The 15,246-nt window shown below is 40.5% G+C and overlaps 1 protein-coding gene across 2 annotated transcripts; it reads left to right on the plus strand.

Moving 5' to 3' along the window:
- Positions 1–343: 343 nt before the first annotated feature.
- On the plus strand, positions 344–14,653 carry LOC121575878 (protransforming growth factor alpha-like). 2 transcript variants are annotated; one of them, XR_006002389.1, is made up of 7 exons: positions 344–779; positions 5,731–5,886; positions 10,250–10,364; positions 11,107–11,256; positions 11,533–11,642; positions 12,497–12,710; positions 13,038–14,653. XR_006002389.1 is itself a non-coding variant. In XM_041889166.1 (6 exons), the coding sequence occupies exons 1-6, from the start codon at positions 737–739 to the stop codon at positions 13,043–13,045; spliced, it is 582 nt and encodes a 193-aa protein (XP_041745100.1). In that variant the 5' UTR covers positions 344–736; the 3' UTR covers positions 13,046–14,653. The 2 variants fall into 2 exon arrangements, 1 of the variants encoding a protein (XP_041745100.1); XM_041889166.1 differs by lacking the exon at positions 12,497–12,710.
- The last annotated feature ends 593 nt before the right edge of the window (positions 14,654–15,246 follow it).

Genomic DNA, 15,246 nt, shown 5'->3' on the forward strand with positions numbered 1-15,246 from the left:
AGCAATTTGAAGTATGCATGAATTCTGGATAGTCCATCTGTACACCCACATATGGGTGCACCAGACCTAGGCTATACAGTAGCTGCCCATATGAAAGCCACCACAAATAGAAATATGAAAACTGGTCATTTGAAGATTGAGTTATCATAATGAGATTCTTGTGATAAGTGTAATTTTACACTAAAACATTCCCTAAAAACAAGCTATTTTAGGCAACTAGAAGTGGGCCCGGCAGAGAGAGCAAAAAGAGAACAATATTGATTTATCTCGCTCGCTCTCTCTCCTCAGGGGATACCATTGAAAGGATTACGTGTGAGAGCGTTTATATAGACTGTGGGGGAGAGTCGATTTGTTTAGCGCTTGGACTAAACTTATCCGTTTAAATGTAAGAGAAATTAATCGAAACAAAGTATTTGAACACTTGTTAGTTGTTACACGTTAAATGAATGATATATCAGTCAAAAAAAACTCAGCTTGCACATTGTACTGGAAAATAATCAAGTTGCCGAATAGCGACGCACTTGCATTGTTTGCGAAATTTCTGAAGACCGTCAGTAGCCTATATCCTAAGAGACGGCGGAAGGAGTTTTGTGATGGAAGAAGGATTTACTTTATTTTATACAAACACATTTCTCTCTCCTGACTGACCTATGCGTGCATATACAAATGTTTATAGACTTGAGCAAAGAACACTAGCATTTCGGAGGATTACCTTGACAAACATACAACCTTCATCATGATGAGTCGGTCATTCTGGGATGCGTTCTTTCTCATTACTGGTGAGTTCTATGAAAACAAACAACACATTTGGTAAAATATTTGGAAGACTACAAGGGAAACGGCAGAAAGTGGGAATGAGTGTAAAATGTTGTATGAAGGGGGGATTTTAGTGAATTTGAATGTGCTATACCTTAAGGGAAAATGTAATTATGTCCTAATAGGCTTTGCTTCTGTGGACCTTTTTCCCTTACAAATAAAATTCCTTACAAATTATGTCTCAACCAGGGGACCCCTGGGGGCCTCAGTGAGTGTAAGGGATCCCTGAAAAAGCAGGGGAAAACTAACATTTGCTTTACAAAATATCATCAGTAACCTCCATTTCCCCAATTGATGACATTTTAAGGAAGAAGGTTGTTTTAGTGAGCATCAGAAAGGAGAAAGTTGAGAACCCCAGGCCTATAGGCTAGCCTAGATTTACACGGATAGTCTGGTTTCCAGTTTTGGTTGTATATGACTCCAATTTGTGAATTATAACCATTGTCAGGCTCAGTGACATTTCACCTTTTCTATGAGAAACAAAGATGGTAGACCTACCAATGAGCCACCATTGATGTTTTATATAGCGTGCGTATGCTGCCAGTGCAGACCTATTCATAGGTTTCTAATGGCCTCATCCTTTTAGCAGGGAATACTTGACCCTGTTACTGTTATTGGCTGGTCAGTCACTCTGGCTAACCCTTGATCATGACTCACAGGTCATTACATTATGCATAAGTCATTGGTCTTCTGTATAGGGGAGTTTTGTTAAGAGCCCCGACGCTGAATCTAAACATTAAGACGCGTTGCTTGCAGTAAGGTTTTGGAAGCATAAGGACCTTTTTCTTTAATATCAGTGAGAAATAATTTCCCAAAAACTAAAGGTTAAATTGATACACACCTTGATTGGATTAGGTTTAGTGTTCCCACACGGCCATGTCTCCATGTTACAGCGCTTGTTTACGGAAGACAAGCGGCAACCACCTGTGCTATCTAACATGCGCCAAACACCTGTGTAAGCCTAACTTGGGAAGTGTAATTTGTCGGATGGAGGCACTCATAGCTGTATAAATGTGCAAAACTGCTACTGTAAGTGTATATTTTTAATTTGAAGGATTCTTTCTCGCTGCTGAAAGATAAGGGTCATATGTTGCAGGGTTTTGGGAAACCCTGCCCTACATAGTGCACTTCTTTTGACAAGGGCTCATAGGGCTCTGGGTAAATCCATTTGAATTCAAATGCTGTTTGACAGCATCCCCTTTGATCTAAACAAAACTTTACATACATGTTTTCCCATGGAAGAAGTCGTCAGAAAGTTACTTTTTGGACCTGAATGCCAAAACATTCAAGAGAGAAAGGTGCATACCCCACCATACCATGAGACATACATGTCTTCATCACTGGAAAAGCTAAACGATTGAGTTTGATAGCTTACAAAAGCTTACATTTAAAAGCTTACTAATAACAGTGTTGTCAAACTATTTTATTATTTAATGAAAAAAAAACATTTCTCATATGTTGCAGTTTAGACCCTATTTCACAACATCTGAGGTTTTTGTGTTGTGCCCGCCATGGGTTGAGAGACAACATGCTCTTGAATACAGGGTGGGTGTCATTTCAATCATAGAAATAGATTTCCCTTAAGACCACTGCAATTTAGCTGGTACACCATTTACATTTATATTGAATTGAAATTGTAACTTCTAATTACTACCACAAAGATGACCGCCGGTTCACCCACCATCGAATGTCAACTTAAATCGTCATGTCTATTCTATTATCTATATTTCTATGGTTTCAATAGGTTTTACATTTACATTTTAGTCATTTAGCAGACGCTCTTATCCAGAGCGACTTACAGTTAGTGAGTGCATACATTATTTTTCATACTGGCCCCCTGTGGGAATCCCCCGTTTTCTATGGAGGATTGACAGTTTAATTTAAAACAACAGATATTCCCACTCAAGTCAACATTTTCTGATGTGTGGACCTCCAAACATCTTTGTGGTACCATTTGAAAGTTGACATTTCAATTATTTTCCCATTTGAATAGATTTGTCAGCCAAAACATGACACTGACCCTGTATTCAATAGTATTTTGTGTCTCAACCGATAGCCGGCACAACACAAAAACCTTAGATTATGTAAAATAGGGTCTAAGCTACAACATATGCGAATATTAAAAACATCTGAGTTTAGGCGTTTTTAGATCATTTACTTTTGAAGGTAAAAAAAAGTTCAACTGTTGTTAAAAAAATAAATACCCTGAAATTATCAAATAGTTTGACAACCCTGTTTGTAAGCTTTTAAATTACATCAATCTCAACCGTTTATATTTTCCAGTGATGAAGACATGGATGTCTCATGGTATGGTGGGGTATGCAAAATGGGTCAACTTTGAGCACCTTTATCTCTTGAATGTTTTTGCATTCAAGTCTGAAAAGTCACTGTCTGAGCACTTCTACAATGTGCAGATATGTATGGAAGGTTTCGTTTAAATCAAAAGGGGTGCTGTCAAAAAGTGACTAAATTCAAATTAATTTACCGTCAAAGTAGTGCACTATGTAGGGAATAGGGTGCCATTGGGGACGCACATTGCCTTGACACAGCATTCATCCACCGTCTCTCTTTCTGGGCTTTGTACCTTGTCACGCTGACAGTGTTCTTAGTAACATCAGTGATGTCCCCCATTAACTGACTGATGAAATACTCAACGGTTCTCTTCTCCATAATCACCAACTGACACTGATGAACCTATGTGTTATATGAGCCGTGTGTTTTCAACCATCATTTGAATTGAGCCGGAGAATGAAGTGCTAATTTGATACTCAGCACTTTCATTGTCTGATATCTCCACATCACTAAATGACAACCTCGTCTCTCATTGGGTGCCTTACAGAATTCTAATTGTGTGATCTCTCGCCGGGATCTGTCTATATTAAGACTATCCCAGCTTAGTCCCATTACAGACCCATTGTAGTGTGTCCATCCTTTCATCCTATTGTCACTCTTGAAATACGCAACACAAGCTGGTAAGAGGAAATCCAAACATAATGACAAATGGGAAAGTTGTGTGAGATTTATGAGTGCAGCACACACCTCAGGATTCAACCCTCAAGGAGCCCAATGCAACAGAAAAAGGGGAAGTGGCTAATTAAGGTCAAGAACTAGAAATAAAGATAATATAACACAATTTAAGTGCAATGTTATGTTAAGATCTCCTGGCAAGAGGAAAAAGCCCTCGCACAGAAGAGTCAGGTGGACACCCTATGCTCCCGAGGGGGCCAAGAGGGTTTAACGCAAGTAAGTCAAATCAAATCAAATCAAATCAAATTTTATTGGTCACATGCGCCGAATACAACAAGTGCAGACATTACAGTGAAATGCTTACTTACAGCCCTTAACCAACAGTGCGTTTATTTTAAACAAAAAAAGTAAGAATAAAACAACAAAAAAAAAAAAAAAAAAAGTGTTGAGAAAAACAAAGAGCAGAAGTAAAATAAAGTGACAGTAGGGAGGCTATATATACAGGGGGTACCGGTGCAGAGTCAATGTGCGGGGGGCACCGGCTAGTTGAGGTAGTTGAGGTAATATGTACATGTGGGTAGAGTTAAAGTGACTATGCATAAATACTTAACAGAGTAGCAGCAGCGTAAAGAGGATGGGGTGGGGGGGCAGTGCAAATAGTCCGGGTAGCCATGATTAGCTGTTCAGGAGTCTTATGGCTTGGGGGTAGAAGCTGTTGAGAAGTCTTTTGGACCTAGACTTGGCACTCCGGTACCGCTTGCCGTGCGGTAGCAGAGAGAACAGTCTATGACTAGGGTGGCTGGAGTCTTTGACAATTTTGAGGGCCTTCCTCTGACACCGCCTGGTATAGAGGTCCTGGATGGCAGGGAGCTTTGCCCCAGTGATGTACTGGGCCGTACGCACTACCCTCTGTAGTGCCTTGCGGTCAGAGGCCAAGCAGTTGCCATACCAGGCGGTGATGCAACCAGTCAGGATGCTCTCGATGGTGCAGCTGTAGAATTTTTTGAGGATCTGAGGACCCATGCCAAATCTTTTTAGTCTCCTGAGGGGGAATAGGCTTTGTCGTGCCCTCTTCACGACTGTCTTGGTGTGTTTGGACCATGATAGTTCGTTGGTGATGTGGACACCAAGGAACTTGAAGCTCTCAACCTGTTCCACTACAGCCCCGTCGATGAGAATGGGGGCGTGCTCAGTCCTCTTTTTTTTCCTGTAGTCCACAATCATCTCCTTTGTCTTGGTCACGTTGAGGGAGAGGTTGTTGTCCTGGCACCACACGGCCAGATCTCTGACCTCCTCCCTATAGGCTGTCTCATCGTTGTCGGTGATCAGGCCTACCACTGTTGTGTCGTCGGCAAACTTAATGATGGTGTTGGAGTCGTGCCTGGCCATGCAGTCATGGGTGAACAGAGAGTACAGGAGGGGACTGAGCACGCACCCCTGAGGGGCCCCCGTGTTGAGGATCAGTGTGGCAGATGTGTTGTTACCTACCCTTACCACCTGGGGGCGGCCCGTCAGGAAGTCCAGGATTGGGTAGTGCATCATCAGTTGTCCTCTTGTCATGTTAGTCATTGCATACCTTATAGAGCTATTTATAACTTATCAGAAATGTCCAGATCACTTAGCCTATGTCAGCTAAAGTTTTTTTAGCTAGGTTTTTTTGCCCATAGATTTTGTTATGTTTGAGTCACTCAAATATAACATGAATACACATTAGACCAGTGGAGGCTGATGAGGGGAGGACAGCTCATAATAATGGCTGGAAAGGAGAAAATGGAATGGCATCACACACATGGATGTTCCCCAATACAATACTGGAAGTGGGGCCTGAGTGAAAAACCCCAGGCCTAGTGGAATCTTCTTCAATGTCCCAACAGTTTCTTTATCTGATCATGATTGAAATCAGTACCGATTTGTATACTTAAACATTTCATCTGTTTCTTTCAACAGGGTCCCTCTTTACCTATGGAACTGGACAGGATAATTCTACTATTGCTACTAATTCTACTATGACCCCCACCCCTCCTGTGACTACTACCACTGTAAACATTATGACCTCTTCTACCACTACCAGCACCATTACTACGACCAACCTTCCAGTTAAAAGTAAGCGTTTGTGTGTGTGTGTGTGTGTGTGTGTGTGTGCGTGTGTGTGTGTGCGTGTGTGTGTGTGTGTGTGTGTGTGTGTGTGTGTGTGTGTGTCTGTCTTCAGGTGACTGACAGTCTAAATATGAATACCTCTATAAAACCTCTACAGGGTGCTCCAGAGAATCTTTCACCTCTTCAGACTCATTGACTGGTGCCAATGTTAATTCACGGGTTCTCTAGTGAAGTCAGATGGCAACTGAAAATGCCTTACAAAAGTGGACACATACAGACACTGTGCTGCACATGAATGAATTGGTTTAATTTTTTCATAAATCTAGTCCTCTCAGTTTGGATAGAAAGTAGCCAGTGTAGCAGACGTCAAACAACGATAAAAGAAAAATCCTGTAGCTTAATTCCCAGGATACCAACTATTACATTTCAGTCATTATCTGTGAATCACCATAAAATCCAGAAATGCCCTAATGGCATTTGACCATAGGGTGCAATTTGGGACGCTGCCAGAGGGGCTGAGGGGTAGCTGGTGCAGATACCTCAGCGAGAACAGAGAGCTTTATACAGGCTCTGAAAGAGAGAGAGGAGAAGGGACAATGCATGTAGGCTGGAATCCAACCGGCCATTACCAATAGAATGGTGTGTGTGACGGTCGGCTGTAATGCAGCCGTCTATCTGTCTGTTCATCCTCCCTCTCTCTCCCTTTCTCACTCCCTCTTTCTCTGAATGCCACATTGTGGCATCTGTTTTGGCTGCCCGAGTAAAGATACTCAAACTTTTGTTTGGGCCAGTCCAGTTGGAATTTGGAACTCTGATTGTATAGTTGATGAGTAAGAAATTCGTCCAGACTCTGTAATTTGGTTACCGTGTTCTTCCTGAGTCTTGACCCCTTCAGCTCGACCCAATGTTAATTTATTTGAGGAGATTCATTTTGTTAATCTAGCATCGTTCGTTCCATAATAAATCACGTTTGATTGGATGTAAAGGAAAGAGACAGAGAGGAGAGGGATAGGGGCTGTGTCTGAAAAGGTTACTAGCCGTCAAATCCTGGCCTCCTTCGTCCTTATTTCCTGAATTCCTCTCAAAGCTCAATGGAGGAGAGGTCTGAAGAAGGGACCTTTTGATCTTCTCCTCAAATGCACTTTGAGAGTAATTCAGAAATCATGGAGGAAGCAAGGATTTGACGGCTATCCTTTCAGACAAAGCCATGGAATGAAAGGGTGAAGATTTTACTCCCTGGCTTCAGGGATGTGCTTTTCTCTGGACCTCTAATGGGTTTGATGATGGACAGACTTGTTGTTTGCTGTGTCAAGGCACTGGGGATTTGATTGGGGTTCAACTTGTCCCTATGCATGCGACACATCTTAATGCATGGCTGTCCCTCGGAGGGTCTTGTCCCTGACATAAGCCATGACAAAACCCCAGTCACTCAGAGGTAACAAAAGATGTACAGTGCCTTCAGAAAGTATTCATACCACTTGACTTATTCCACATTTCGTTGTGTTACAGCCTGAATTCAAAATGGATTAAATAAATGTTTTTCTCATCCATCTACACACATTACCCCATAATGACAAAGTGAAAACATGTCTTTAGAAAATGTTAATAATTTATTGAAAATGAAATACCAATATCTCTACATAAGTATTCACACCCCTGAGTCAATCAATACTTATTAGAATCACCTTTGGCAGAGTTATTTTTATTTTTTACAAATCAATACTTGGAGTCAAAGTATCAATATAATATAATCCAAAATAATATTGTGATATGTATCTGTATCGATTTTTTCCCCATCACTAGACAGTACCGAACATGAAGGTAAACAAAACAATGTAATTAAATGGAATGGTAATGTAGGCTATACCAACTGAAGGGAACTAACAGTAAATTGGCAGTTGAATATGTGTTGTTATTAGGCCTACTGACAGTCGATACTGATAGTGGCTAATATTTAACATAATAGAAATAGGAAACATAAAAAGTTGGTGTAGCCTATAATTAAGACATTCGAGAGTGCTGATCCCTGCAAGTTAAAAGGCCGTACAATTTAAATTATGCATAACGGCACAGCATTTCATAAACTTTACTGTGGCAAAGTTGGCATGTTGATATGCTTCAGTTTGCTGCCAAGTGACTGGTTTCACATTTGTCTCCAGCGATTATAAGGTAAAATATAACTAAAACAAGTGTCATTTATATTTACAATTCCCTTATCCAAATGGATTATTAATTTATCTAGCTCTTATTATTTTGTAAATTACAGTGCATGGAGAATGGTGTTATTTCTATTGGAAAAAATAAAGTAGATGTTATTTTCCCACTTGGAACCGGTAGGTTCGCTAGACCTTATTCATGGTTTCCTCGCGCGTAAAGGTGATAGAATTATTCGGGAATTAAGTCAAGGTCAGAATACGGCATATCTGTAGACACACCTCAGCCACACCTTCATTTATTTGATCTCCACCCAAAATGAATAGCAGGTGAATAGCATACAATTCTCATGCTTAAGTTCAAGGTCAGAATACGCATAGAGAGAAAAGTGCATAAAAGGGAATTGTTCCATTTATGCTGCATGAGGGAAGCAAAAAACTTGATACCAGTCGGCATAGCGGGACAAGAAAGCAAGAAAGATGGTGACAGCAAAAGCAAGACAGCGCCACACAGTATGTGTTGCTATGGTGATTTCAGTAAACAAATAGTGCAAATCAACATCCAGTAGAAAACAACTCTATGGCAAATAGAACAAGTGGAAATATTTTAACTCTGGCGCCAAGTCCCATCTACCGTGGTGGCTGACTGCATTCACCACCAGCCTCAACGATAATTACCGACATTTACCATCTTGCTCTCATTGAAAACAATGCCGTCTACCTCGTACCATCTAAACGCAGCATTACGCACACTTAACTCGGGTCGCAATCGGTGCCTATGAGCTATCCACACCTGGATTGTGCAATATTTGCCCAATCTTATTTTCAAAATTCTTCAAGCTCTGTCAAATTGGTTGATCAATTCTAGACTACCATTTTCAAGTGTTGCCATAGATTTTCAAGCAGATTTAAGTCAAAACTGTAACTCGGCCACTCATGAACCTTCAGTGTCTTCTTGGTAATCAACTCCAGTGTAGATTTGGCCTTGTTTTAGGGTATTGTCCTGCTGAAAGGTAAATTAATCTCTGTGTCTGGTGGAAAGCAGACTGAACCAGGTTTTCCTCTAGGATTTTGCCTGTGCTTAGCTCTATTCCGTTTCTTTTTTATCCTGACAAACTCCCCAGTCCTTAACGATTACAAGTATACCCATAACATGATGCAGCCACCACAATGCTTGAAAATATGGAGAATGGTACTCAGTAATGTGTTGTATTGGATTTGCCCCAAACATACATTTTTGTCCTGAATACAAATTGTTAATTGCTTTACCAAATTTTAAAAAATAACTTTAGTGCCTTGTTGCAAACAAGATGTGTGTCTTGGAATATTTGTATTCTGTACTTCCTTCTTTTCACTCCGTCATTGAGGTTAGTATTGTGGAGGAACTACAATGTTGTTGATCCATCCTCAGTTTTCTCCTATCACAGCCGTTAAACTCTGTAACTGTTTTAAAGTCACCATTGGCCTCATGGTGAAATCCCTGAGCGGTTTCCTTCCTCTCCGGCAACTTGAGCTAGGAAGGACACCTGTATCTTTGTAGTAACTGAGTGTATTGATACACCATCCAAAGTGTAATTAACAACTTCACTATGCTCAAAGGGATATTCAATGTCTGCTTTTAATTTAAATTTTTAACCTATCTACCAATAGGTGATGTATGCGTGGGGTACAGGGATGAGGTAGTCATTCAAAAATCATGTTAAATACTATTATTGCACACAGAGTGAGTCCATGCAACTTATGTGACTTGGTAAGCACATTTTTACTCCTGAACCTATTTAGGCTTGCCATAACAAAGGGGTTGAATACTTACTGACTCAAGCTTTTCATTTTAAATTATAAAAATGTCTAAAACATAATTCAATTTTGACAGTATGGGGTATTGTGTGTAGGCCAGTGACAAAACATCTCAATTGAAACCATTTTAAATTCAGGCTGTAACACAACAAAATATGGAAAAAGTCAAGGGTGTGAATACTTTCTGAAGGCACTGTAAGTCTCCACTGCCTCAGAGGCTATTTTATATCTATGACACTGACCTATGACGACCCTGACCTATGACGACACTGACCTATGACACTGACCTATGGAGTTTCGGTAAACTGTAGGCCAGGTTATGAGCTCCCTTACTGTATATTCCTACAAGGAGAGAATGTTTTGGACTTTCAACCAGGGCCTTCAAAAATGTCCTTATGTATCTCCTATCTCTGACTCAGAGTTTGTGGCAGCAGCTGTTCGATCACACTTCGATGACTGTCCTGACTCGCATAGCCACTTCTGTTTCCATGGCACCTGTCGTTTCCTGATTCTGGAGGAGACGCCTGCATGTGTGTAAGTTCAACTTCCTGTCCTGTGGTTCAAAAAATGCAAGGATCTCTCTCTCTCTCTCTCTCTCTCTCTCTCTCTCTCTCTCTCTCTCTCTCTCTCTCTCTCTCTCTCTCTCTCTCTCTCTCTCTCTCTCTCTCTCTCTCTCTCTCTCTCTCTCTCTCTCTCTCTCTCTCTCGTCCCACAGTTGTCATTATTGCAATATCAGGTGAATCATTGTCACTCTGTCTGTATGGGAAATTGTTGTTCGAACAGTCACAAAATAGCATATGTCCTAATTATTTTATTTTGAGTGGTCCATCACCAGTTATTAGGAGTTATCGAGAGTTTGTTGGGTAACCCAACCAGTTTTAGTGTATGTGACTGACGGTTGAACAGCTTTTTCATGCTCCTCAGAACAATATGTGTTTAGGATCTGTTCTGCCAGTGCTCTGTTTGTACACTGATTCGCTGCAGTTCGTAGAGCTGGTCTAAGCATAATGCAAATGACATTGGCTTATGGAATTAGAGAGCGGCAGTTCACTTCTCTCTGACTAAGCAGAGTAGAGAACTCCCTCCAGGATTAGGGTCTTTGACCTAAACCCTTTACTAAAGAGCTCTTTAGTAGCGAATCCTTTAGACCCTTTTTTGGCATGTTCATAAAACGAAGGGTATTGTGTGGGTATTTAACTGATGCAGAATAGTTTTGCAGACTGAGAACTTCACTACTACCAAGTCTGATGCCCTTGCTCCTCTCCATGTTGGACAGGTGTCACCAAGGCTTCGTAGGGATGCGATGTGAGCATGCTGACCTTCTAGCCGTGGTGGCCACCAATCACAGACAACAGACAGTTGCCACAGCGCTAGTGCTGTGTGTGATTGGCTGTGTCTTGACGATGCTGCTCTGTACACTTTTACAGTAAGTACATAATGTTATATCGTGATTTTGGTCAATTGGAATAACACAAGTGAACAGAAATGTCACCATGACACTGCCCATTCAATGAACCTACATACTTGATTGTGTAGACATCTGCGTCATCACATAGTTGATTAACCAATCCTACTGCACATGCTACCATGAGTTTGTTCATAAAGTAAGATTAAACCCTACACTTCTACTGATAGTCTTTATAAGGTTAATGAATGTGTTGACCTGAAATCATCTGTAATTGAAAAATGTCCTCTCTCCCAGTTGCTGGTGGAGGCGGGACGGTTTTGGGCAGAGGCACGGACTCCACTGTGCCCCAGAGAAACAAGGCAGTATGCTGAAGGGCCGGGGTTCCTGCTGTCACTCTGAAAGTGGTACAGACTTTCTTTTAACTTTTGCCTAGTTTGCCTTTTGTCTATGTTTCACATTTCCAACTATCATCAAGTTTGAAAATTGGAAACTACAGGGGTGTATTCATTACATCTTGCAACGGAAACCAAACGGAAGCAAGCGGAATGAAATGGGAGGGACCTACTTGAATTTATCCAATAGAAACTTTGGTTTTCATTGCAAAATATTTTCTGTTTGGAGATAACTGTTTTACTGTTGTAAAACATTTTGCAACAGAAACGTTATAAAGAATACACCCCAGGGGTTCTAATTATGATAATCGGTAAGGGGTATTTTTGTAATCGACTGGAGAGGGTAGCTATGAGCCCTAAAGGGAGGTTTAATGGCCTACTGTGTCCTATCTGCTGAAGCCTCCTGAAGCTTTTCGCTGTGCATATAGGACCCATCTGGTTATTAGAGGCTCATGCTGTCAGACCTAATGTATGGGAACCATTGAGGTGTTGCTGACACTTGTAGCTAATTGATGTTTCCTGTCCTTAACATCCATTGACACGCAGATTTCACTTACACAGGGTTATGAGAACACTACACTGAGATCATAAAGACAGCTAAATACAGTCTTGACCATATCAGAACAGGATTCTCTATATATCTATTAGTTACAGTGAATCTTTTCAAAGATATGCTGACTACTGTACTCAACCTCACCCTATATGAACTTTGAATGTTCTTGACTCGTGTTTTTTGTGAAGTACACACTAATAACATTATCACACACAGACTGCAATGTCAATCAAATGATAAATGACTTTCCTCGAGAGATACTGTAGTTAGATGCTTGAAAGACTCAGTAAATACAGTGTTCTCTCTTAACCAGCAGTGGCATGCTATGGGTCTATCCGATGCTTATGCAAACCCAGGACCAATATTTCCTTAACTTCTGCCCCCTCGTGTAAGTTTTCATATATCATGTAGAAATTAGACTTCTTCTGAAACACAATTTTAAAATATTAGGTACTTTTCTGATGTAATTTAATGACATTTTCTGTTTCTACTTTGTCCTCTGTCAGATCACATCCCTTATTCACAAGGTACCATTGGGGTTGTGTTTTGTTGTCGGTCCTGTTTTAGATGGTCTAGACTATAGACTCTAGCTCTGTTTGGTGGGATAGTCTGTTTTATTATAGTCCAGATCTGAGGTTATACACACAATTGTTTTAAACTGATCTCTCATTTAAAAGAGTGATCAGACAACTGTCATGGAATCAACCCCAAACCTTATGTGCATAGAGTAGAACGTAGAGTGACTTTGAACTTGACTTCCATACCACATTGTCCTCATGGAAGTTTTTACAAAATGGGTTGATTTTAATTTCCTTATTTTCTGAAACCTTTTTTATCTTATCATTTCCCCTCAGTGGTTTGAGAGAAAAAACCCTGCTTGGAATGCCAGGGATTTTCACGATGGGCTGCCTTCTCTCCTCATCTGTCCATTCAACCCTAAAGCCTGCTGGGACTCCTATGGACTACAACCAAGTTTGGCATCAGACACCCTGGCTAATAACGTCCTTATAAGACTGAGAGGGTATCTTTATTACTAGACCAAGGGAGGCCCATTTGGTGTGAGAGTTCCATGTCATATTTGATGTCATATTCTCCACAGACCAGGATTTACAGAACCTCAGCACACTTGGAATACTGTGATCTCTCTACTGTTTTAATGCATGGAGAGAAGAGAGGGAAACTGACCAGTCAGAAACACGGAACTCTCCAGAACATCTCTCTGGAACCTGACCGTGAGGAGATCCCCTCAGTGTGACATCATGACTGTAATAATAATGATGCCAGGAACATACAGCCCATGCTGGACATAACAAGAGACAAATACTTGCCATCCTCTGGGGATTTTGGAGCAGGAGAGCAACTATTTATTTCAGATTTGGATTTGAGGGATAACTTTGTTTAACTCAGAGGAACTCAAATTCTCCCTTTTTTTTTTCTTTTAAAAATCTAAACACAAGATTTAAAATTGTTTCATCAAAATGTAAAGCACTCTGAGATATTTTTAAGGTGGGGCAAGAGTGTTTTAGTTTCTGCTTTTCAGCAAGGGATATTGACATGCCTCACCTGACAAAAATGGGAGATTGCTACTGGGACTGTCTTTTTAACCCCACTGTGGATTAAGGACCAATGGTGGGACTTGGACATAGTAATGAGAGAGATTATGTTTGGATTAAATGCATGCAAAATAGTAGATTTAAGAGGACTGTAAAGCCTCCAAAACATTGCCAACCTATAGTCCTTAGTAACTTGTAATTCTTGGTAAATCAAATAATCTACCACCATATATCATTATTTCTGATATGACAGTCTTGCATTGCCATTGCACCTCAGATGTAGTGTTTGTTGTTTCTGTCCATTCCATTTAGGTTTCTAAGTGAGTGATGCACACACAAAACAGACTTTGTGTTCTAACACTTGTTTTATGCTCATACATGCAGTGTTGGGGGTAATGTGTTACAAAAGTAACGTGTAAAGTAATCAGATTACCTTTATGAGTAATAGAGTTAAATAACATGTTACTTTTTCAAATTTGGTAATAATATGACAGTTACTTTGTCAAACAACTTGTGCGTTACTTTCAGAATTATATATTTACTGGGCGCGTGTTTCCATGATCCGATCTCAATTTATTTCCTCATTTAGTTCTCTAGCGAGCGGAGAAAGTCTGTTTGGAGAAATCATGACAGTTGCTGTCCATAGAAATGTATAGAGGGCGCACCTCTGATCTTTGCCATTGATCGCTTCCGTCTAGTGACAAGTGTGCCCTCTATACATCTCTATGGGTCCATGTAGCCTATGTGCGGTCTATAACCAGAACTGGCGGCTCGAGAGAGATTTTGAATGAAGGAAATCTGTACAGATGTTTGGCTTACAGTATATATGGCTAATTAAGCAGCCCATATACAGCTGTTATGATGAGTTTCTGGTATTGAGAAGTTCACGATGCAAGAATTTACTTAGACATTCTGTGGAGATTTCATACCAAGTATTTATTGATTCACGAGCTCGTGGGTTCATCTAACAAACGGACATGGCTTTGCCCTTCATCAGTTGAACTAACTTGAACAAAGAAGACACTCTATCTTATATAGCCTTTATTACCATCTTCCTGGCATACATCTGGCAAGTCACCATGGGCACTCCCTGTCTTTGATGTTCATCACTTTTTACCCCAAGTCACTTTCCTAAACATCACTCATGCTATCCTAAACATCACTAATCTACCTTGACATAATGGAATGTAGACTTCATGGCCCCAAACCACTCATCTCTTAACTCTTCCTCTGTCCTCACACTACTATGACATGACATCATTACAACAGCACAGCACTTGTAGACTAGCACAGGAAAGCAGCGCCACAGATTAAAGGAGAAACTAGTAATCAAACCTGAGTTAGTAAATAGTCTGTCTTTGGTAGAGCGCGTGCTCCCACCGACAGACAAACAAACGGTTCGATTTTGAGATTTGTTTCATGAAACTAACACAAAGTAATATAAAGCATTACTTTCCACACAAAGTGTAAAGTAACGTGTTAATTTAGTTACTTAAAGTAATATATTCCA

This window comes from Coregonus clupeaformis, chromosome 10 (assembly GCF_020615455.1).
Source record: "Coregonus clupeaformis isolate EN_2021a chromosome 10, ASM2061545v1, whole genome shotgun sequence".
Lineage (NCBI taxonomy): Eukaryota > Metazoa > Chordata > Actinopteri > Salmoniformes > Salmonidae > Coregonus > Coregonus clupeaformis.

Excerpts from the sequence above, each read along its gene's own strand:
- LOC121575878 (XM_041889166.1), top strand. The coding sequence starts at position 737 with ATGATGAGTCGGTCATTCTGGGATGCGTTCTTTCTCATTACTG. Across the intron at positions 5,887-10,249 it reads GACCAACCTTCCAGTTAAAA|AGTTTGTGGCAGCAGCTGTT; the intron begins GTAAGCGTTTGT and ends TCTCTGACTCAG. Across the intron at positions 10,365-11,106 it reads GAGGAGACGCCTGCATGTGT|GTGTCACCAAGGCTTCGTAG; the intron begins GTAAGTTCAACT and ends CATGTTGGACAG.